Raw genomic sequence first — 24,473 nt, forward strand, 5'->3', positions numbered from 1 at the left:
GCTTCATTTGTCTCAGAGGAGGTACATACTAGCCTTCACCCTCCCTTGTGGTAACTGTCATGTGATCAGGAGAGCTATCTATTTAGGCAAAATAACCTTTCTTTTTTTTTTTTTTTTTAAGTAATGACCAAATGAGAATCTTCCTCTTAAAGAAAAGACATACAGTAGGTCTTTAGTATCTATGGTATCTATGTTATGTATAGTAAGTTTTTCTTTAGTATCCGATTGTTTAAATATAAGACAGTTCTTAGTAGTGGATAAAAATACAGTTCTTGGCAGTGCAATTCCAAGAGCTGTGTATTTGTTGGCAGTGTTGGAGATGTGTGTTATTGTAATTCATGTAAGATCACAAGATGAGATTTTAGTGAGAATTTCACCTAAAAAAGAGACAGATGACCCATATGTACACTAAAGATGCTCTCCTTGCTAAAATCCAGAGCCTTTCATTTCTGGCTATGATTCACTTTCAGCCTACTTGTTTACCAATAGGCATTTTCTTCTACTCCGAACTTGAGTGTTATGCTTACAGTGTTCTGTCTTTTAAGGCTAGTTTTGTCTACAAATATGTCAATCTGAATAAACAAGGATGTTCTGTTGTCTAGATCATATGTGTAGCCAGACATCTGTTTTCAGGACAAACAAGAAGTTTCTCAGTACCTAGTGTGTATCAGCTGGGCTTGTTGTTATCAGGGGTTTTGCAGCTCCAGCAACGTAATACCTAAAAAATCTGCACACTTTTGGATCTACTTACACAGATGTGGGGGATTCCCAGGATGACGAAGCTAAACAGACTATTTTGTTCTTATTTTTATGGACCCAGACAGTTCACATGGAGAGCACAACTATGCCAGTGTAGTCAAAACAATGATTCACAGCAAATGTTGCGAAAGTCTGACTTGAGCCTTATCTTTACACTTGAGCGTGAATTCATTGTGGAAAGTGTTTATAATCCTTTCAGTCTAAGCCTTCACCGTATATATCTTTATACAAGTGGAGCATAGTCCTGCTTATTTTAAATTATTTATTCTTAAATTATGTGATTTTTTTTTTTTCTTATGTAGACTTTATCTTCAGGGAATGGGTGTGTGAGTGTGTGTGTTTGGGTGAATGTGCATGTAATAGAAGTGCTCTGGGGGATGGTATATGCGAGCAGCAGCAAGCTGGTATCGATACTCTGATCTGTCTGACTAGCCGGGCAAGGTTAGACTGCACAGGGAAGGGGAGAGTGAGTGTAAGCTTCTCATGGGACATTCACCAAGGTTATGCAAGGGCAGCCTAAACAGACCCCCTCCCCTCCGGCAAACCCGCTCGAAAACACGCACACACGCACACAAAGTGCCCTTCATGTCCATCGATTTTTGTTGAAATAGCGAGACGCCATGGTGCTGTGGGGTCAGATTGCTGATGCTACTCAGCTGTCTGCCTCAAACTGCTGCTCCTCCACATCCCAGAATACCGGCACTCATCAGCACTGCAGCACACACCCTGCTTCATAGGCCAGGGAAGTGTTGCCTTTCCCATATCATAGTATCTTTTCTGGAAACATGATAAAATGTAGGTGGTTGATTTATTAAACAAGTAATTTAAGAACAGCAAAACCCCATCTTCATTAGAAAGCACATGCTCATTTTCTAATGGAATAATTTATTCAAAAATAGAACATGTAGCATATATTAGGCCATGTATTCACATTTACAACAAAAATGACATGAAATATTTTTTTCCCCCTTATTGATTAACATGGATCTGCCCTGGATGCAGAGTACTGAAACTGCTGTAATCCTACAATAACATCTCCCATGAGTGCTACTTACCAAAGCATTTAGTCTATCTTCCAGTGTTCAGATGTGAACTTCATGTTGAGACTGTTCTTTTGTGCTTCTGTAAATCTGTCTTGTTTTTTTCCCCCAAAATTTAAAAGTGACCTTAGAATTCAGTGAATCAATCATAAAGGAAATTTAGGCTAGTTCCCAGATCTAGAAAAGGCTCATCAGTATGTTTCTCTTCACTGTCCTATTTCAAGTTAGCATGTTTGCGTTTAAAGGAACGACTGACAGAACAATTTACCTGAAGATTGTTGGGTGTGTGTTGAGATGTACGCTTTTAGAACACATAATGGTTGATTTATTGAGGCTGTGACCAAAATCAGCCAATAATAAAGTTCTGGTAGAGTCAAAATAAAAATCTTAAAGTGTGACTGCTTGGAGGACACCATGCTGTAGGATTATGAAAGACTTGCGGGGCAGCTATCAAATATGGTGGTGGCAATGGTGAACCATAAAGTAAACTTGCAAATTGGATGAAATTTTTAATTGGAAAAAATCCTTATTAACTCAAGTTGACTTTGTGACCCTGTTTTCTACATGAGTCTAGATCATACTTATGATTGATTAGGTTTGCAGTCATTTTATTTGATGGCAGTCCTGTCATTAGAGGATCTCAGAGAATAGTATTCAGCCAGGAATTTATTGGGCTCTAGTAACACAATGTGACCAATAATTATATTAAACTTTTTAGGCTGTGTGATAACAGCAAAGTTTTATTACTCTGATTTTAAAGCCAATACAGAGATATGAGCCCTCCAGCATCTGCCATAAAAATTCTGCTCAATAGCTCATGGCTACACTGATTTTATATCAGAGCATCACTGAAAGTGATACTGGAAACTGATACTTCAAGAAGGCAGGAGGGAATTTTCTATTTTTACGCATCATCATGTGGAGTGTATGGCTATTAGTTTGTGTCCTGAACCAATGAGAGTTAATTACAGTGCAGAAAGGCGAGACTGAGATGAAGATTTTTACCCAGTCCCAACAGAAACAACAGCAGTCCTCAGTGTTGCCTTCCACAGTCTAGTTAGGGCTGGATTATCTCCTAATACAACACAGGTAATGCTGCTAATTGAGGTTTTTTGGAATATTGTAACATTAAAGCCAGCTGTGTCAAATTCCTGCCTTTTGTTTGCAAGCCATTTTAATTTTCTACAACGATTTTTATGTAATTTCATTTTTTTGCATTAGCATATTGCTGTACTTGCCTTTTCCTCAAGGCTGAATGTCTCTAAATGCCTCATTCATCAATAATGTTTTTCTGGCTGGTGAATAAACAGCAAAATAAAATCTGTCCAAAAGCATCGCACCAAGAATTTATATCCTCGAGGAAAAAGATAAATGAAAAATCTGTTGAAATTTCATGCTCGCTTTACGATTGCAATGGAAACAGCTGCTTAAGTGTTTACATGAAGTCCCTTTCAGTATAAAACAGCAGCATATATTGATAGCATGGTATTAACCTGAAAGGAGATATCTCATGGTTAGCTTTGTATGGTAGGCGCTACACCAGCAAATAAATAGCAAGTAATACAATCCACTTACTACTTACTACTACTCAAGTGGGAGTGTAAATGTGTGCACTAATGCTCTCTGTTTCTATAGTACAGCTCATGGTGTCTAAAACATCGAGCCATTAGGCTGTGTTTTTGAGAGCATGCCTTGAGATCATCAAGGGCATCCATTTTGGTTCCACTAGTTTGTAAATGCTGATTCTGGCTCATCAAACACTGATAAACTCTGTTCTAGTCCTTACATTTTATGAGAAATATGTAATTTACTCATTCAGAAGATGTTTATCTAAACCAACTTATCCTTATTATGCCGAATCCTTATTTGGCAGTTGTTTTTGTCCAAAACAGTTATAGCATTTATATGAACAACTCTGAGATCGGAACTAAAAACTTCCAATCATTGAAACTACCAAACATCCACTGTGTATGTTAGTGAGCAAAATACTAATGGTATTATTTGGCAAACCTAACGTTTAAATGCATAATATACTATGTTTAAATGTATATCCTCTTCCTCCTCTTTTGCATTGTTAGACACATTAGTACTTTTCCAGTTGAATTATTTGTCAAACCTAATCAGATTCGGTAGTACTAATTGCGGAACAGTATCATTATTCTTATCAGAAGTATTACATTGATGTTTCCGCAATTTCTCTCAGCCTCTCTGTAATATACTATCAGTTTATACATTGCTGTCTTCCACACCCTTGGCCGTAGGAGCTGATGTGCTCTGTTCCAGGTATTACTCTCACTTTTTCCACTGAGAGAATGAAATGCAATCCTCCAATCCTCCGCAATGAACTCTTTCACTCTCATTTCTTTTCCCCTCCTTCACTCCTCCCTGATTATGGATGATCATCTGTTTACTGCTTTGCAGTAGTCCTTGGATTTTCTCCCTGCAAACCTAGACATAGAGGAGGAACACGATTTTCCTTCCGGCTTTCCTTCATGATTTGAAATATATATATAAAAAAATTAAATTAAAAACAGACTGATTCACTGGTCCTGGATAAGCAGGACTTTTTCACAGATTGATCAGTCCAAGCTCTTGAGGCTAATTGAAGTTGCTGTGTGGTTGCGAGCAGCACTCATGATGCAGGCAGTGGTGGAGGGGGTTGGAGAAGACTCTTGGGACAAGGCTCTCATCTTGCTGTGTCACTCTGATAATTGCTTTATATTCAGACCAAGTCTCCCTGACCATCTCAGCTCACTAGCTTTTCAGACACAAATCTGTCTCTTTAATTTGGATGTTGTTCACTTGTTCCCAGTTTAAATGTCACCAGTTTTTGTTATTGAGGTATATTATTAGGCCACAAGTTTTCCATAACACCACCACTATTGTCATCCTCTTACCAGCCTCCACAGTAGTCTCTGAAGTGGCCAGAGATGTTATCTATTGACGTCAGCCTCATTAGGACAAATAGAGTGTCCCAACTCGAGGAATGTAAATGCCTCTTGGCGTACCATTTTGGATGCACCATTATCATTGTGCTGGGTGTTGTGCTGGAGAATTGGACCGAAGAGACAAAAGCAGTCTGTCCAGAGTCTTTTAGTAGAGACAGGGTGAAGTTCTTCTCCAATAAACACCATCCATTTTTGCAGAAACTGTTGAGGAAATGACTTTTCATCAGCCAGCCATTAAAACTGAAAAAGGTTTAAAAAAAAAAGTGAATGTAGTTTTTCTCTGTTTTGATATAATTTGGTCTGATATGAGCGTGAATATGGTTTAGAAGATTGACCATCAGAGCAAGCTATTAAATAGATACTACAGAAAAAATCTGTAGTATCTGTAAATTTCTTTTTTTTTTTAATATACTAAAATCAGATTTTATCACTGGGTCATTCCATATTTCTATTTCTGTATAAGATATAAATCATATTATCGCCTGTCCTTGGATGACTTTTTCAGTGTAGAGCGGAAATGAGGTTTTGATAAAAGACTGCCTTTCTCCTCACTTTCTCCTTATTCCAGCCCTGCTAATTTTGGACTCCTGATATTGTTAGATTGTGGCAGCTTTGCCAGTAGGTAAGGTATCACTGGCCTTTATAGGAACATAGCCGCAGTGCTTTGACACATCACTTACACGTGTACAGAAATTAAAAAGCTTTGTGCATTTGGGTATAATGACATAGAAGGGTTTTATTTTCTAAAATGGTGATTGTGCATGCTTAAAAATAAAAATGATGTTTAAGAAATATTTTAGTTTCCTATTTATTGTTTCTGTAATAAAGTGAATAATTATTTTTCACCACAAAGATCTTTTTATATAATCCTAATATTTTTGATGGAAACACCATTCAGTAAACAAGGATGAAGGTACATCAGTCAAAAGTTTCTTAAGGAAATATTAAATGATTTGATAAAATCAACTGAAAGAAATGAAAGAAAGATATTAGGTTATTTGAATATGGTACATTTTTGGAAAACCTATACCCTAAACACTTTTCCATAGTACCATCAATCAAACCTTTTTAGGCACTTTACTGTAGCAAATGTATTGATCAATCCCATTAGCATCAGTGATAAGCCATCAGGCCTACTCCCTGGGCTGTGTTGTCTCGTAACTACTGTATAATGTAAATTTCCATTTTGAGTCAACATGGTCAAACCTATATAGTACTATAGAGTTCAACTGCCAGTGCACTGCCTGAAGGTATTTTCTCCATCATGTAACCTGATTCCAACAAGCTCTGTAACAAATGTGAAGTGTATATTTTGTCTTGGGTGGGGGGTGAGCATCTCCCAATAAATCAATACATATCATGCCTGTAAGAGGACCAGAGCCTATGGAGAAGCATTTACAGAGGTCTCAGAGGCCACTGGAAGAGTGCTTGCTAAACTAGCCATAAGAGTGGTAGTGGAGCCTCATAAAACAATGGACTAATTGAAGACCAGTATGAGCCCACTGACACTGTGGCCTGGTCATAGCCTTTTTCCAGTTGTCCAGTGGTGGGGCAAAGTGAGGAAATTCTTTGTCTTCCTTTGTCTCTATTTCCCTCTCCCTTTGTCTGTGTCCGAGTCAGGGGTATGACAGCATTCACCCCGAGGTCTATGTACTAAATAACTGTCATGCTGATTCCTCAAGTTTAGCAGGAAAAACTCTTTCTTTTCTTGAGTATTTTATATAATAGCTGCAAATAGTAAGCAAATGCATCACATGACCCCATAAGTTGAAGAACAGAAACTGATGAGGTCTGGATATGTGGTGGTGGGTATCATTCTGCCTCCCACTACAGCATGTGGAAAGTGCAGATCTTCTCAAGAGGCGTAATAAACTTACTTTTCCGCCCACTCTTTGGCACTCTCTCACTTTTTCTGCCCAGCTTGTTGTGCGTGAGGAGGATGATGGGTGGTGGGAAGAAAGGGTCATATGCACTTTCTGTTTTTTTGGCTTCCCGCCTGGTCTATTTTGAGTTGCAAGGCCTGAGATTTGCCTCCACTCAGCAGACCCATGCTGCAAAAATCAGATGTCATTAAGAAACAGCCCAATGCAAAGGCCATGTTGTTCACACAGTTCTGTGTTAAAAGAGAAGAACAGACACGGTATAGATTATAGAGGCTGTACAATTTTGTGTGTGTTGTTAATGTAGCAGGGAAAGCATGCTATCAAAAATTACCTTTGGCTGGAGACAGAGAAACCTAAAAATTCCTTCTTTTGTCCCTTTTCCTCCAACATTGGCTTTCTGCAACGATTGAGTTTGGAGTACACACTGAAAACTATTCAATCCAAACCACCAAAATGGATGTTACGGCTTAACGTTCTTAATTTAATTTTCCACGACTATTGACTTCATTGATTATGGCGGGAATGAGAAGCTGGCTGGTGTTTTCTATATACAGACATGCAAAAAGAAATCAATAAATCCATTTTGGCGGGCAATTTTAAATAAAATCCTTTGTTTAGTTTTCAGGACATCCTGTTTCCTGTGACCTCATGATGTTTGTGATTTAATGTTGGTTTTGTTTTTGTTTTAACTTACTAATCAAATCCAGTGAAACTGAAAGTTGTGTGATGTCTGAATTGATTTTATGCACAATGTCTAAATCTTCCATTATTTATTTTTCAATTACTACAGATGACAGGCCATCCACTACCCACATGCATCGCTCCATGGCTGGTGACCTCAGCAGTACTCTGTTCTCTGGCTCCTCAGGTGAACGCAAGACGACTGTGCCATCACACTCTAGCCAACCAATGCTGTTCACCTTTGACATGCCAATACGCCACTCCCATGCCCCCCTGTCCAACAGCGCCCCCCAGGACTACCTCCTTCTTCACCAGTGCATGAGCCGGAAGAGCGAGAGCACCCGGTAAGAGTCATGACCTCTGCACACCATCCTTAGACTTCCTATGGTTTTTGAAACATTCGGTCAGAGTTCACGGTCCAAACAACAATACTGTTAGATTTTTGCTTGACTTTCCAGAGGAACCATTGTCATCCATCTTTAGCTACCATTAGTTTTTATTCTGTTATGTGTAAACATGTTAGTGAAGCTTACCTTTAACTCTGAATAGGAACCTGAATTAATAGCAAGTGTGACTTTAAAAAAAAAAAAATCAAATACTATATAAATTGGTAATGGAAACACAAGGACATAAAATAAGACTGGAAATATTGTATTCTGCTGATTTATCAGCACAATTATTGAATGGATTGAAATATGTTTAGTGCACAGGCTTTTCTATCAGGATTAACACTTTAGAGAGAGATGCTTAGCCTGGATGCAGAGATTTCTCAAAACACTGCCTGTTTCTTTGTTATCAGTCATAAATACCATTTTTTGTCTGGCCAGGTCACACCCTGTTTTATAATTATTATTGCTTCTGTTACATTAACCAACTTCAGTATCTAACTTTCAGCAGGATAACATTAACAGTATTAGCTGTTGTGTTGAGAAGCAGCCTAACAAATCTCCCTGATTAGCCATTAGTTTACAGGCTCTGTAAACGCATTAAGGCATTAAAGTGCTTAATAGGATATTCAGAGTTTAGGAAAGCACTGAGCATTTCTATAGCAGCTTAAATGCAAAATGTCTCCTGCAAATGTGTTTACCAACAATTTCTAATATCATTAGGTTAAATGGGATTATGTCCTGAATCTGCATAAGACAGCCCATAATATTAAGCTGTTGTGATTACATAAGTATCGCTGTTGCTGTCACACTCCTATATTGGCCCAGGATCTCACATGATTAATTGAATGGAGTCTCAGTATGAATATAACTGTTCATGAACAGCCCCAGATTTTTGTAGAAGACATATCTAATTCAATGGCAGCATGACCAAAAATGTTTTCATATTTTTTTTTTTTTTTGGAGCAGTTTTTAGATAGTTGCAAAAGTGGTGTGAATGGTTCTTCTGCAAAGTTTAGATTTGTACTTTCTCAAGTTCTAAGTATTTTTGAGGAATATTTTTGATTTTTATTTAAATTACATTACATTCAAATATTTTTGGGCTATTCCCTGATTCCCTGGTCAGATAAGATGCAGAAATCACAGTCCCACACAAACACTCTAAACTTTTCAGTGGGTGCAGACACTTAATGTCAACCACTATAGTTTAGTTCCCATGTCACATCATCCACAAGCCAGAGATTAAAGTGCTCATGATCCATAATCATCTTCATGGCTAAGTGTATCTGATTTACTGTTTGTCCAGTAGGTTCATTATCATAGTCTTAGGGATTTAGTGATGTAGCTGGATTTAGTAAGTAAACTGAAGGCAGCATGTGACAATTAGTGATCTTTCTCGAACCCTAAAGATGTTTAATGTCTCACTGTCTTAAGAGTACCACTTGTTTATATGAAGCGACACAAAAAAAAGTCCATTTTTTAATATGGATGCAAGTTTAAGCGCTCTTCCCATAGACCCACTATATATCAGACTGCCTTTTCAATAAAATGACTCAGCTGAATGTGAGACTGTGTTATTATAGACTCTAATAGCATCATCCATCATGCCTGAGAGTGGGAAACACTGAATGCTGTTGCCTTTCGGGTGCAGCCACGTAATATAGCATTTATGGCAGTCCTGTATATAGATTTTTTTTTTAAACACAATGTCTTATGCACTCCACTCCAACATACCCATTGCTGGAGCAGACTAGATATCTTAAAGGCTCTGATATCTTGATTTTGCAGCAAATCGTAGAACAAAGCATCTAAGGCTTTATATTGCTATAATGTTTATTTATATATTAATGTATGTACTGTATAAGGAAATAGGAAGAAAATTCTAAAAACTGACTATTGTTTGTGCCTTTTGTATGTGGTTCAAAGGTAGAAAAAAAGAAAGAAAGAAAAAGAAAAATTCCAAAATATCAAAAAGTGATATGAATTCATTTGTTGGCTGTTCCTCTGTATATACATTTTTATTAATAATTAATGATATGAACATAAATAAATAAAGCAAATAAGTTTAAAGCATCTACCCAAAAAACAGACATCACCTATAATATATTGTATATATATTATACATTATTATACATATTATATATTATATATATTAAAAAAAAAAACACTGCATTTCTCCACCAGGAGTGCCAGTTTCTCGCAGGCGCAGCGTGGCAGTCTGTTGTTGGGCAGTGACTCAGCAATGCAGCGTCTTGCTCATGGAGTTTCACAGTGTCTGAACGGGACGGGTTCTCAGCTGCATGGCTCCTACAGCCTCCCCAAATCCAACAAACACCAACAGCTTGGGGTACGTGCAGATTCACCCTGCTATGTGCTGCCCCGAGCCCACAGTGCCGAAGAGCCTTCTGACCTGGAATCTGATGAAATTTACACCTATAAGACACCCAGTAATGCCCTCGCCACTGTGCAACTCAACGACCACCGCCCTCCTGACAACTACGATCTGCCTGGCACACCCGGCTCTATCTATCAGATACCTCGCACATTCGATAGGAACCACAACGCTCTGACACCCAACAGTGCAGATTCAACGGGTGGCCCCCCACCCCCCAGACCACCAAAACCCAGCCTGAACTCAGAAACACGCTGGGGAAGCCCTCAGTCCCTCGGACAGAATGGAGACATGGCTAATGTGTCTGTCATCCCAAGGAGGAACACTCTTCCAGCTGTGGAGAACATCAAGCTTCACAGAGGTATTGGATTTATTAATGAATTTCTAATTATATATTATACACTAAATCAAATTGTCTAAGATTTACATTTGTTTACATGAAAGTAATAAAAAACTAAAAGTAATAAATGTTGTATTTCCACAATCTATCTATGATTGGTATTCAGAGTTTGTATTGTATCTTGAAAACATTATTTTTCTAGTAAAATGTAATAAGTCACATAAAAATTAAGATCAACTGAATTATATACTAGCCTTTTGTTTCCCACGCAATTTGTTTTTATTTACAAATAACACAAAATATATTTTACAGAAATAAATTCACGCCAGAAGGACAGTTCTTGAGTTTCAATTTATAAATAATTTTTATTATTTTATTATGAGTTTTGTAAGTGGAACTTGGAAGTCACACAGATGCTTTAAGTCAATATGATTGTGGTGTAAAAAAAAAAAAAAATAATAATAATAATAATAACAGAGATAATATGAAAGGATTTTTCATTTCAATGACACTCATCACAGAAATCGTTTTACTTACATTCCTTCTAGATTTTTCCAACTTCTTTCTTTCAGAATCATATATTTCAGCTGATAATCTCAGGCTTCTACTGCTGCCTTGTTTAGTTATAAACTGGTTCCTTTCCATTCTTCCTTCCTGTATCTTCATCTCTCTCTCATTCTCCATTCACTGCTCACATCTGATTTGAAACAGAGGCAATCTGGCTTGTGCCGCTCTGATCTGCAGGGAGGATAATGAAATTCAAACCATGCATGCAATCCCAGAGTGGCTCGTTCCGGCCTGATAAGCAGAGAAAAAAACAGACGAGCAGGCTCTGTTCTAGGCCTCTGTGGTGGCTCTGTGCTCAGTCAGGCCAGGCCAACATGTCTGGAGTAACAGGAAGTAACCTTTTGACCCTGCTGGCTCAATAACAGTCTGTTCATGCACCTGTGTTTGGCAGCCATGTTCCCAGAAAGGATAATCGGAAAGCAATGGAGTGTATGATGAAGTAGTTTCATGTGTTGACCACTCTGAGAAAATCATTGCTCATTGTTTTGAAATGGATGACAGGAATGACTGCCTTTTTTAACACAGCCCAGGAGTCTCTGTCAGGAATGTTCCAGCAAACTTTATTACTGGAAGATGTTTCTGAAAAGGGTTTTTGTGTTTATCTTCTCTGCAGGATCCTCGTTTGAGACCAGCAATCAGCGTCCACACTATTTCAATAACTCTGGTCAATCAGTAGAATCTGTCAATGATGGCTTCAGTTCCTACATGGTAAAAAACTCTTAAACATACATCATCTCTTCTTTACTGTATATAGCATTAAACTGCACAAAGCAGTGAATATCCTGCAGTGTGAACCTAGTTAGAGTTTAGTTCTCACGTCTTTTGACAGAGAGAAAAAACTCCACTTACCCGCTCAGACAGTGGAAATTCTGAAGACAACTACGTGCCTATGAACCCTGGCTCCTCCACCTCCCCTCTCAATGCTGCCCTGGCTGACAGCCCCAAGAACAACTACATTCCCATGAGTCCTGGTCCACACCACTTTGACTTTCCAGGATTCTCCGCCACTCTTCCAGCCAGGAAAGGCAGTACAGCATCAATGTGCTACCGACCAGGCCGTGTGAGTGACGTCACACCTCCACCAATCAACCGCAACCTTAAGCCCAACAGAAAAGGTAAGGGATGTGTTTTGATCATTTCAGCTCACTGGTGGCCAAGAGTTATTACTTTAAATATTAAAAATATTCAGTTAAATTAAAATAAATATTTAAGTATATAAATATTTGGCACCCAAATCGCCTTAACATTTAATGGTGCATATTCAGTACTTTATATTCACTAATTATTTTAATGCTTGTTAATTAATTGTTATTTGTAGTAAAGCCATCACCTCTGGACCTGAGGAACAATGGCATCATTGATGAGCTTCCTTTTAAGAGCCCTGTGACCTTGTCTTGGAGCAGACCTGTGTAAGCTATTTTTAGCCATATTTCCTAGCTCTGGAATTTTTTTGTGATTAGCTGTTAACATATGTGAGATGACAGAGCTCAGAATTTCATTTTATTACTACTGGCAGGATTTTGTGGGTGTATCTCATGTTTAATGTGCATTTTGTATCGAGGGGTCTTTATTTTAGAGCCATATGGATGTAATTAAAGATCAGCAGGGAATCTATAAAAATCTGCATCTTTGCTGAATGGATGTCAGTTGAAAAGAAAAATTAGAAACACTCCACAAAACATGCATTTTCTGTTTAATTCCAGGCCTGTTTTGAACTCCATCTCCTCCCAGCACTGTCGACCCATCTCCACTCAGAGCATCACCAGCACTGATTCTGCAGACAGTGAGGAAAATTATGTGGCAATGGTGTGTTTAACTCCATCCAGTGGATTAAAATTGTTTTATCTTTAGTATGACTGTTCTTCAGGGCTTTATGTATTGTGAAACTAGACCATAAACAGCACCATTTTATTCCCCATTTGGACCCTTACTTTTCATTATTAAACTGATAAGTACGTTTAAAGAAAGAAACAGTTTTTGTCATGTTATCTGGCACTTTGATGACAGCTATTTTAAATATAGAACAGTTTTCAAAATTACACACTTGTCTAAGTGATGCTTGCGGTAGACAGATGCTTGTGGTAGGTCACACCAAAGCCCACCAGTGCATCTTAATCAGAATTGTGAAAATTAGTGGGCACATTTAATTGGCACGGCTGAGAGCAGCACAATGAATTGCAGCATCCTCTGGCTGAAGAGGAATAGGTCTTTGATATAGTTTTCCAGGCTTTAATGTGTGGCTTTTACTGACATACTACCGTTACTTTTCAATAACTATCATTCTCTTCAAATATAACACAGTGGTTTTACCCACCTTTGGAAATTCCTAGAAAGATTTCTAATTAAAAAGTTTTGAAGGCTTACAGTGCTTCACATTCATATCTCACTATCTAATCGTAACTTTTTGACAGCATCTCCTCAACCAGTTTTTTGCTGTGCTTCTTCAATAGACTTTATGTCTCCAAATAAAATCTGTGGTCAGAGGAAACACCTCTTAGATGAGAAAAAATGTGGACAAATGTGGCAGTGATTACTATTTTCAGTCAAGTTGCCTGTCTTTGTTGTAGTTTACAAAACAACATGTTTCAGCTAACATTGCTAAAGGGCTCATATGTTTAACCAGATACGTTTTAGTGCTGTCGATTTGTTTGTAAGGTTATTTATAAAAGTTTCATATACTGTGCCTTATTATTTATCTAGTTCTTAAATATTATTGCTGTAGCATCATCAAGGCTTTATGTCTGAGTCCTAAATTATTATTGTGTGCATCTGTAGCAAAACCCAGCATCTACCTCGCCAGTGGTGAGTGGTACCAGCAGCCCTGCCTCTAGGAAAGGTGGTAACGTCGACTACTTGGCTCTGGATTTCCAGTCTGGATCCCCTGGTCCACACAGAAAGGTAACGTGTAACTTTTCACCATAAAACACATTCAAGTTGAATTTGCAAGCACAATTATATTACTTATTATAACTGTTATGTACTTGTTTTGATGCACTTTAGATGTATTACTGTTTTTATTCTTGCGTGTCATGTTTTTTATGTTTCGACCCTCATTTTCTCCAATATTTACACCCACAAACCCAGCTCTCTGCTACCATCTGACAGCTTCCGGGTTGGGTGAAGGCTGACACGTGCTTCCTCTCAGACACATAAAACCAGCCACAACTATGTCGTTTTAAACTACTGCTCATGTTGTGTCAGTGTCACAGTGCAGAGGAAAACACTGTGTGTTACATATATGACGCACACATGCCCATGTTTGGCTAGTGTCACTGTAATTGACAGGAGAGTGAGAGAGCAGGCATCTCTCACTCAATCTCTCAAATTGAACTTTAGACAGTGCTAGAGTTTTTTTTACAATTGAAATATTTGAAGGTGCAGGATGGTTTTCTATTGTGACACAAAAGTGAATTATACACGCTATAAGAAGCAGAGATTTGTTTCCGTTGCATAAGTATTTACAACCTTGCATCAGTACTCTGTAGAGCCACCGCTGGCTTCAGTTCCAGATACAAGTCTCCTTATATGTCACTGTCTGCTTTGCACTTTTGATTCTGATAGTTCTCCCCAGTGTTCAAAGCAAAATTACTCATACTCTGTCAGAGGATGGAGATGATTGGTGAACAGCAATTTCTCCACAGATGACACATATTCTCAGACTAATTGAAGTCTATAGTTTTGTTCGGATCATTCTAAGATATTCAGGTTCTTAGAATCTAGTGTAGTTTTGTAAGTATGCTCAGGAACATTGTCCTTTATAAAGATGAACCTTCATCCCAGTCTTTTCTTCTCGGATTGTCCTATGGTTGGCTTCCCAAAGCATCCCAACAATGTGTGGAAAAATTCAGGAAGGAAAAATGTGACTACACATTCTGTAACGGACTACAGAAAATGAATTAGAAAGACAAGAAAATTGTCAAACATCCCCTAGGAGGATGTCTGCAACACACTTATCATCCTATCATGCATTATTATCTTAATAGGTGATCCAGTTTTAGATTTTCTTATGTCATTACTCATGTCACTTTACTGCGAACCACCAACAGCCATGAAATAGTTTGAAGAACCAAATATGGTTGTTGACATGTTCTACTTCTTGGTTACTTAGCTTTTTTCATCCTTAATCTTTCCCCACAGCCTTCCACGTCTTCCGCAACATCAGATGAAAAGGTTGACTATGTCCAGGTGGACAAGGAGAAGACGCAGGCCCTTCAGAACACCATGCAGGAGTGGACGGACAACCGGCAGTCCAGTGAGCCGGCCAAAGGCATTAAATCCTGACAGTGCGCTAACATAATTATTCTGACAGCAAGATGAAAAACACAATGCACGTGGGCCTCCTTATCACTTCATTTTCCACCAGACTCATGTGCCATGACATTTCTTCCTTCAACAAAATACCAGATTCAGCCGGATTTTAAGCGATGCTATAACATGGAACCCAAAGCCATAACACACCCTTGGTCTTATGAGGGGAAAAAAATAGCCATTAATCATCAAGGAACTGCCTTGCCTGATAACTATGGACAAAGATTAACCACATTATTTTTTATAAATTGCTGTATCATGATCATCGGTATATGATACATCAAAAAATGTGCTGAAAAAGAATGCCTTGTGTCTTATAAATTGTTTGATTAAAATATTTCCCTTGTGTACAAATGCCTCAGACGAATCAGGGCAAACCCAGAGGTATAATTGCTATAACTGTTAGAATAGCCTTTGAATACTGGCTGTAATAGTTCCTTAACCTCTGCTATGTAACTAGAGTTCATAGTTGTCATCAACTAGAGAGGTGTGAAGGAATTTTTTATATACATTTTCCCAAAATATAAGCAAACTAGTCTAATTAAACTACTGCAACCTTGACCAGGCAGTTACTAATTCAGCAAGCATCATACCTGACTGCTCACTCTTGCCCACCCAAAAATAAGAAACAAAATGAAACACGCTGCATTATCTGTTCATTGCAAATAAGGTTCACATGCTCGGTTACATCCCCCTGACAAACTGATTATATATCAAGTGATCTTTTCAAAGCATATACTGTATATTGTAGGTTAATACTCTTCACTCTGATGTAATTATAAGAAACCTGCAAACAAACATCTGACATTTGAGGACAGTCACTAAAATACCTTAAAACTAATTTTATATTGGAGAATGAAAAAGATCCATGAAAAGAAAAGCATGCATTCACTACTTCAACAACATAGATTTGTAGAAACCATCACAGGTTTGTGGGAAAAACAATTTACAAGACACAGGCTGCATGTAGATCTGTGAATATTGAAACACATTCGAGATGTCTTACTGATTATTGAGGATGCACACATTTATCAATACCACTAATCTCTCTCTGTAACCTTGTAAGCCGATGGCTCATATTTGAAAGAAAATACCAAAGTCTGCACCTCAGACTGTGCAGTTGCAGCATGAGTTGCATGCAGTTGCCTCTTTATTTGGGAGTGCAGTACAGGCCACAGATATCATTGATTGGTGGAAAGTTATCTCTAGTGCAGTGTTATCAATACTAACAAATGAGCACTGCATGAAATTTAAATAACCGTGTTCTTTTCAGAGTCGAGTGAGCTTACGGTAACGGCTTTCCAGTCAAACTGAACTGCAGTCTATCGATTCTGGGAAAACAGAAGCCTGATTAACATTAACATCAGTGGCTGAGCAAACATGAGACTCAGCAGAAAAAAAAAATGGCAAAACTTACTGGTGTGTGGTGTAAAGAACAAGCTTTTCAATTTATGAAACTATATTCAACCTATGTAGCTGAGATGTGCATTGAGAGATCTACCCATGCAGATTTAGCTTAGCTGTGCATGTTCGGTCAGGAAAACGATGAAAACACATCGCGCATTCTCTCTGTAGAGACTTAGCAATAAATTGAACTCGCTTGTCCGTGTTGCAAGTGGACAAAATTATTCTTTGGTTTTCAATTATGTATCAGAGAAGATATAGAAAAGATACAGTAAATATTGAAGTGGTTCTCAAGGTCATAATGGCTTTAGATGTGTATATTTTCCTCCTGGATTCATGGCCATATTTATTACACGGTGCAAATGTGTGCCAGCAGAAGTGCCACACTAGCCTGTGTATTCTTCAGAGGTTTAAAATACACACAAACACACACACACACACACACACACACAATTATTAAAGAAGTGTTTTTATTTGCATAGAATCATAGAATACATCTCTGGTATTTCTCGTCTGCACGATGGCAGCAGTGGACCAACACTAAAGCATTACTGACCTACTTGTCATTCCAGTCAATCACTTTGGTGCAGCTTCATGTAAACTCGGTGAACTCCAGATTAATATGAGGTCACGACTGTGCGTAAGTGTTACATTACTGTGAAACGTTAAACAGACAAGTATTTTAAACTGAACCAGGTGAATTAGTTACAGCTGTACTGTGTCTTGTAAATGATGAATTGGAATTCACTGCAGTAATGAAGAGTGTTACATTTTTAAAGAGCAGAAAGCAGTTCCAATGAATCATTTCTCTTTTACTGTTAAACGCTTTAACTTTCTGTGTAAGAAAAAAAAAAAAAAAACCTTTACATGCAGTTTCTATTTAAAACCACTGTCAATAAAAAGCTTTTAGATTTCGCAGGTGATGAAGGAAATGATTACAATCACATAATGTGTAGAGTTCACTTCAGATTATCAGGAAAAAAAAAATCTTTCAGATAGAAGGTTTCCTGAGTGGTTCTGCTTGTGAACTTCTGTTGTAAGCTACTTGTTTTTTGTTGTTTTTGTTTTTTGTTTTTAGCAAGGGCTTTGCATATTAACACACTGTATTAGAGTTCTATACAGAATGTTCAAGAGCTACTCTTCCAGGCAATTTTGTTTTTCTAAAAGTGCAAGGTCTCACAAATGATAAATTTACATGCCATTTTAAGATGTCACAAGACATTAAGATGAGATGTTTATGCCAATTTAAAAGAACTATGCCAGTCCTATTGGAAATCGAATTAGATAGAAATAATCTTTGCTTTCCATCAAAGCTATTTCTTATTTATTATTAAATAAATACTCCATTCAGTGCTCTTTAATCCAGGTCCTCCTTTTTACTTTGATTTGAGATTAGAGCGTTTAGTCAGCACGGATTATGGGGCTACCTTTTTGTATCACTGATATTGGAAAGCTTTAGAGATGTATTTTCTGGGGTAATGGTGCACTGGCATTGCATTTCAGCATTCTGTGATTCTGCTGAAAGGCTGCGAGACTGAAATCAGTTAATCCCCATGCCTTTGTCTGTGCTAAAAGTGAAATGTTTAATGTGCTGTCCTGGGAGAGCATGTGTAAGTGAACTGAATATCTTTGTTGTGTTGTGTGTATGTGTGTGTGTGTGTGTATGCTGTAGTGTGATGGATGACTTGCTCTCTGAGCACGATAGAAAAAAAAATTGTCCATCTTTTCTTTTTACTGAGTTTCTTGAATAATGTACACTTTGTTTTATTTCTACTATTACTGTAAAGCCTTTATATACAATTTGCTTGTGAATTAATTTATTAATTTATTATGTGTGTGTTCACAGGAAGAAAAACTTGTAAGAATGACAGTTTGTGGCTCTACTAACATTAATTTATGCTACGCATCTTGATCTTTGTGAAGCAATATGCCAAGTAAAGCCAGTAAAATGGTCTAATGTGGTACTTTTGGGATACAGAAAAAAAAATAACATTGTTATTCCATGATAATATATCCTCAGAATGTCGACCAAAATAAACTGCAGTGCAAACATAAGCTTTCAGATATTGTCTTGTGAAGGTAAATATGATGATCTCTGTTAATTGCAGATGATGTTAGCTGGGCTACATGTGAATCTGAATTAAAAGGAAAAAAAAGATTTAAATGAGTGGAAAAATGTATGAAAAAGTGATGGTATAATAACATTTACATTTAATAATGATGATAATAATAATAATCATTATAATAATAATAATAATAATAATAATAATAATAATAATAATAACCAACAGCTTGTTTTTCCTGTAAATTTCAAGACTGACAAATTATGGATATGAAATATTTACATGATGCTTTAATCATTGATTCAGACAACATATTACTTTTCAAACATGTAACGTAGGTGGCACAGTGGCTTAGTCATTAGCACATTCACCTCACACCTCCAGCGTCCTGAGTTCGAGTCTTGCTCCTGCTCACTGTGTGCATGTTCTCCCTGTGGTTGATGGGTTTCCTCCCACAGTCCAAAGATATGCTTCTAGGCTGATTGGAGTCTCTAAATTGCCCGTAGTGTGTGAATGTGTGTGTGCCCTGCGATGGGTTGGCACTCCATCCAGGGTGTATCCTGCCTTGATACCCGATGACTCCTGAGATGTGACCTGTGACCTGTGGGACTCCTCCCTGTGACCCGAGTATAGATCAGATAAGCGGTGCAGACAATGAAATGAAATGAAACATGTAACATAGGTAAAGGGACCTAGAATGGTTTAGTGTCATGGCCTTTAATGTAATTATATGTATATATAATATGTATTACCACTAAACTGCCATATTTATCTGGCTTTTGCCCATATGAAGATCTGGTATACTTTGTCCTATTTCTATATGATCTTGAAAACTATTTTTCTTACACTAATAATTGAGTAAATAGGCTCACAGCTCAGTGTCAGCACCTTCGCCTCATCTTTGTGTGTGTATTGCGTTTAGTGTGGGCCACTCCCTGTGTCTGCTGTCTCTGATCTGACTAAATCTCATCCCTAAGCCCTACTGACCCCTTCTGGCAGCCACAGCCATGACTCAGTCTGTCCTAATAAACAGCTCCCTGTCTTCTGACTCAGGCCTTCATTATGTCAACATGTTTCCACATCTATCTCTCTTTGTTCATTTTTGCCACTAAGTGCTGATGAAGCTGTTATTCAGCTGCATTCATCTGGTGTTTATTTCAAGCCACAGTGTTCAGAAATAGAGCTAAAAAACAACAACAACCAGGTTTTACTTATGCATTTTAATTGACTATTGATTTCAAATGGAGTGATTGTATTACTAATTGAATCAAATCTTGAAACTCAGATCAGTGGAATATACCATCAGCAAAGAACAACAGGGATGCTGTAGTAAACAAGTGCATTTTGATGCTGTAGCTAAGGTGCTGAGTTACACAGTGTCGGCTTAAATCACATGCTACAGTAGCCACTGGCTATTATATTAGAACAATGACATTGATTGTACTAATATCGTCTGACATGAATCACGACACAAAGACAGGATAACAAAATCATGAGAGCAAAAACACGAAAGAAAGAAAGAAAGAAAGAAAGAAAGAAAGAAAGAAAGAAAGAAAGAAAGAAAGAAAGAAAGAAAGAAAGAAAGAAAGAAAGCAAAACCAACTGAAAGAAAAGAAAAGGAAACAGAAAAACAAGAAACTATCTATCTATCTATCTATCTATCTATCTATCTATCTATCTATCTATCTATCTATCTATCTATCTATCTATCTATCTATCTATCTATCTATCTATCTATCTATCTATCTATCTATCTATCTATATAAAATCAGCCATGACATTATGAGCACTGACAGGTGAAGTGAATAACACTGATTACTGATTATCTCCTCATCATGGCACCTGTTAGTGGGTGGGATATATTAGGCATTTCGTCCTCAAAGTTGATGTGTTAGAAGCAGTTAAAATGAGCAAGAGTAAGGATTTGAGTGAGTTTAACAAGGGTCAAATTGTGATGGCTAGATGATTGGATCAGAGCATCTCCAGAACTGCAGCTCTTGTGGGGTGTTCTCGGTCTGCAGTGGTCAGTATCTATCAAAAGTGGTCCAAGGAAGGAACCGGCGACAGGGTCATGGGCGGCCAAGACTCACTGATGCATGTGGGGAGCGAAGGCTGGCCTGTGTAGTCCGATCCAACAGACGAGCTACTGTTGCTCAAATTGCTGTTAATGCTGGTTCTTATATAAAGGTGTCAGAATACACAGTGAATCACAGTTTGTTGCGTATGGGGCTGTATAACCACAGACCAGTCAGGGTTCCCATGTTGACCCCTGTGCACCGCTGAAAATGCCAACAATGGGCACGTGAGCATCAGAACTGGACCACAGAGCAATGGAAGAAGGTGGCCTGGTCTCATGAATCACATTTTCTTTTACATCACGTGGATGGCCGGGTGCGTGTGTGTCACTTACCTGGGAAACACATGGCACCAGGATGAAATATGGGAAGAAGACAAGCTGGATGAGGCATTTTCATGCTTTGGGCAATGTTCTGCTGGGAAACCTTGGGTCTTGCCATCCATGTGGATGTTACTTTGACATGCACCACCTACCTAGGCATTGTTGCAGACCATGTACACCCTTTCATGGAAACGGTGTTCCCTGATGGCTGTGGCCTCTTTCAGCAGGATAATGTGCGGTCCCACAAAGCAAAAATGGTTCAGGAATGGTTTGATGAGCACAACAAGAAGTTTGAGGTGTTGACTTGGCCTTCAAATTCCCCAATCGAGCATCTGTGGGATGTGCTGGACAAACAAGTCCAATCAATGGAGACCCCACCTCACAACTTACAGGACTTAAAGAATCTGCTGCTACCATTTTTTGTGCCAGAAACCACAGCACACCTTCAGAGATCTAGTGGAGTCCATGCCTCTATGGGTCAGGGCTGTTTTCATTGTGCTACTTTTTATTGTCTGCAGGAGGTGCTGGTTGCACTGAGACATTGCCCATATTAACATGTTAAATAAATGATCCATTTTAATTTTTTACATATCTATTGTTTTTTTTTTTACATAAGCAATAATGTAATAATAAATGTAATATAATAAATAAAAAGTACATAGGATTTATTTAATTAGCTAATTAATTAACCTGTTCATTAATCATTTAATGATTTTGTCAGACCCCAAATAAGCTCACATACAAAAGCAGATAAGGTCAGTGTGTCAAGGCTAACATAGTAGCCAGCTTGGACTGCAGATTTCTAAACACGACTACACAGTTTCAATATATAGATCCATCCATTGTCTATACCCGCTTTATTCCTAATTAGGGTCACAGGGGTCTGCTGGAGCCTATCCCAGCGCACTTTGGGCAAAAGGCAGGGGTACACCCTGGACAGGTCACCAGTCCACATATAGACAAACAACCACACACACTGACAATTTAGAATTACCAATCAACCTAATGTACATGTTTTTGGACTGTGGGAGGAAACCGGAGTACCCGGAGTAAACCCATGCAGGCACGGGGAGAACATGCAAACTCCACACAGAAAGGCCCCTGCCTGTTCAAACCCAGGATTCGAACCCCTTCTTGCTGTGAGGCCACCGTGCTGCCCTCAATATATACAGTGACCATACATTTGTCTCCAACTTTTCCCTTTGTCTCAAGGAATTACAAAATGCATTCTTAATATATATATATATATGTATATATATATATATATATATATATATATATATATATATATATATATATATTTTTTTTTTTTTTTTTTTATATATATATATATATATACATATCTGTTTTAAAACAGTTACAACTCTACTTTCTAAGGATGAACAAGTCAGGAAGTTTGATCACTACAATAAGTGTATGTGAAGACAGGCCTACAGAGAATGAAGCTTAAATATCCAGCTTTACTAATGTCCACGGTACTAAAAAACAACATTTTTTTGCAATACCTAAAGTGCATACCTAAAGTGTACTTTAAATGCTTTCATCAATCCACGTGCTTACAATATTTGCCCCAAATCTTCTGGTGAGGCTGCAATTCTCCAGCAGCGCTGCTAGAGGGCGCACACTGACCTTACTTTTTCTCAGACAGAGCTTTAGATTTATTCAGTGTGTCAGAGCAGCCGAATAAACGCCAGCGGCCGGGTAGAAGAGAGGAACAGGAGGAGGAGGAGGAGGAGGAGGAGTGGAGTCCGCTCCCGCGTTTCTGCAGCATTTGTTTAGGAAACGGGAGGAGGCGCAAGGAGCAGCGCGTTAGACGCATTGGAAAGAGAATGACGGGACAGCAGTGAGATATCTCCTTCACTCCGGAAGTTTCTGGCTTTGTGGATTATAGTAGGCTCTAATTACGCTTATTATTTCGCGGTAGGAGGATCACCGTACACACAGATCCGTCTGTGGGCTGTGTTCGAGGTTTATCGACTTTAACCTACTGCGAAAGAGAACTGCTTTAGCCTGGTAGGAGTTACACCTTGCGTTGGATTTGCAACTGTCGTAAATATCGTGAGAGAAAGTGATAACTTTGAAACTCACATATCGACAGGAGACTTATTGCACATGGATTGTGATTTAATAAAAGTGTCGTGATTAAGAGAGCCTCACGCCTGGCGATGAAGAGCTTTGCCTATGAGTAATTTGCTTTAAGATGCTCTGCGTTCTGCGCAAAAGGAGGCTGAAACTTCTGCGGTAAACGAGCACGGAACGGTGTGGAATGGGAGAAGCGGCTCCGGCGCAGGCCACGGCTCCGGGTTTCCCCACCGTCTTGGGTTCTGTGGGTTCGGGCTCCATGGCCTCAGTGAGCCCGGTGTCTGTGCACAGCGCTATAGTGGAGCGGCTGCGCGCACGGATCGAGCTGTGCCGCCGCCATCACTCTGCGTGTGAGAACCGCTACGCGCGCGGTCAGGCTGAGATCTCGGACCGGGAGCGCGAGGCAACCCTGCAGCTACTCAGTATTGTTCAGCAGGGCGCTACGAACCGGAGAGGCAAGGAGAGGAGCGCGAGAGGAGGCGCGGCGCACGGGCCGGACGGAGCCAGGGCTAACGGAGAGCAGAAAAACCGAGAGACAGGGGAGGGAGAACCGAGACTGGCAACACGCATAGCGGTAAGCATCTGAAAGAAAGAGTCCAACATGCTTTTACACTAAATATCGAACCCAGAGCGCGCGCTATGACGCACAATGGCACCACGTGAAGTGTGTGTGTGTGTGTGTGTATGTGTGTGTGTGTATGTGTGGCCATATCTTTGTGGGGACCAAGTGTCCCCACAAGGATTGGAATGTCAGACAGTTTTGACTTGGTGGGGGTGTTTGGTTGATCCCCACGAGGCAAACACTTCGAAAATATAGCATTAATTACATCATAAGGAAAAGAATGTGTGTGTGTGTTTGTGTGTGTGTGTGTTATCTTTGCCATTGTAAAGACTATACCTGTTCTTCTGTGTTTAGATTTTAGATATTTAGCTGAAAGTGACTTTATCATGTTAACCTACAACTTACACAGTGAGAAGGATATTAAGCCTAATTCGGAGACTAATGTGAAAAGTATACTCCACTACTCCACTAATGCTTTTTATGTATGGCTAGAATGTGACAGGAAAGTGGCTCATGTATGTCAGTAAAGCATGCTGGGTTAATGATAAGAATGCTGATTCATTAAAGAAGAATTGAGCTTGAGGAAGCCCCTAGGTCAATAGGACAGCACTGGGCTTTTGTTCTCTGTCCCCATGCCTTCTTCATTACTTTCACCGTTTG

General features: G+C 38.8%; 2 protein-coding genes across 2 annotated transcripts in view; both read left to right on the forward strand.

Moving 5' to 3' along the window:
- Positions 1-18,858, forward strand: part of gab2 (GRB2-associated binding protein 2) — a 45,643-nt gene extending 26,785 nt beyond the window's left edge. Inside the window, exons 3-10 of the mRNA XM_058413762.1 lie at positions 7,421-7,655; positions 9,882-10,450; positions 11,610-11,704; positions 11,826-12,111; positions 12,315-12,405; positions 12,700-12,802; positions 13,772-13,894; positions 15,134-18,858. Coding sequence (XP_058269745.1) covers positions 7,421-7,655; positions 9,882-10,450; positions 11,610-11,704; positions 11,826-12,111; positions 12,315-12,405; positions 12,700-12,802; positions 13,772-13,894; positions 15,134-15,277 — 1,646 coding nt within the window. The 3' untranslated portion in view covers positions 15,278-18,858. The remainder of the gene's footprint in view (positions 1-7,420; positions 7,656-9,881; positions 10,451-11,609; positions 11,705-11,825; positions 12,112-12,314; positions 12,406-12,699; positions 12,803-13,771; positions 13,895-15,133) is intronic.
- A 4,062-nt stretch (positions 18,859-22,920) lies between these two features.
- zmp:0000001236 (mastermind-like protein 2) overlaps positions 22,921-24,473 on the forward strand; it is a 44,895-nt gene continuing 43,342 nt past the window's right edge. The window contains exon 1 of the mRNA XM_058413583.1: positions 22,921-23,825. Coding sequence (XP_058269566.1) covers positions 23,436-23,825 — 390 coding nt within the window. The 5' untranslated portion in view covers positions 22,921-23,435. The remainder of the gene's footprint in view (positions 23,826-24,473) is intronic.

Source organism: Hemibagrus wyckioides, linkage group LG17 (assembly GCF_019097595.1).
Source record: "Hemibagrus wyckioides isolate EC202008001 linkage group LG17, SWU_Hwy_1.0, whole genome shotgun sequence".
NCBI lineage: Eukaryota > Metazoa > Chordata > Actinopteri > Siluriformes > Bagridae > Hemibagrus > Hemibagrus wyckioides.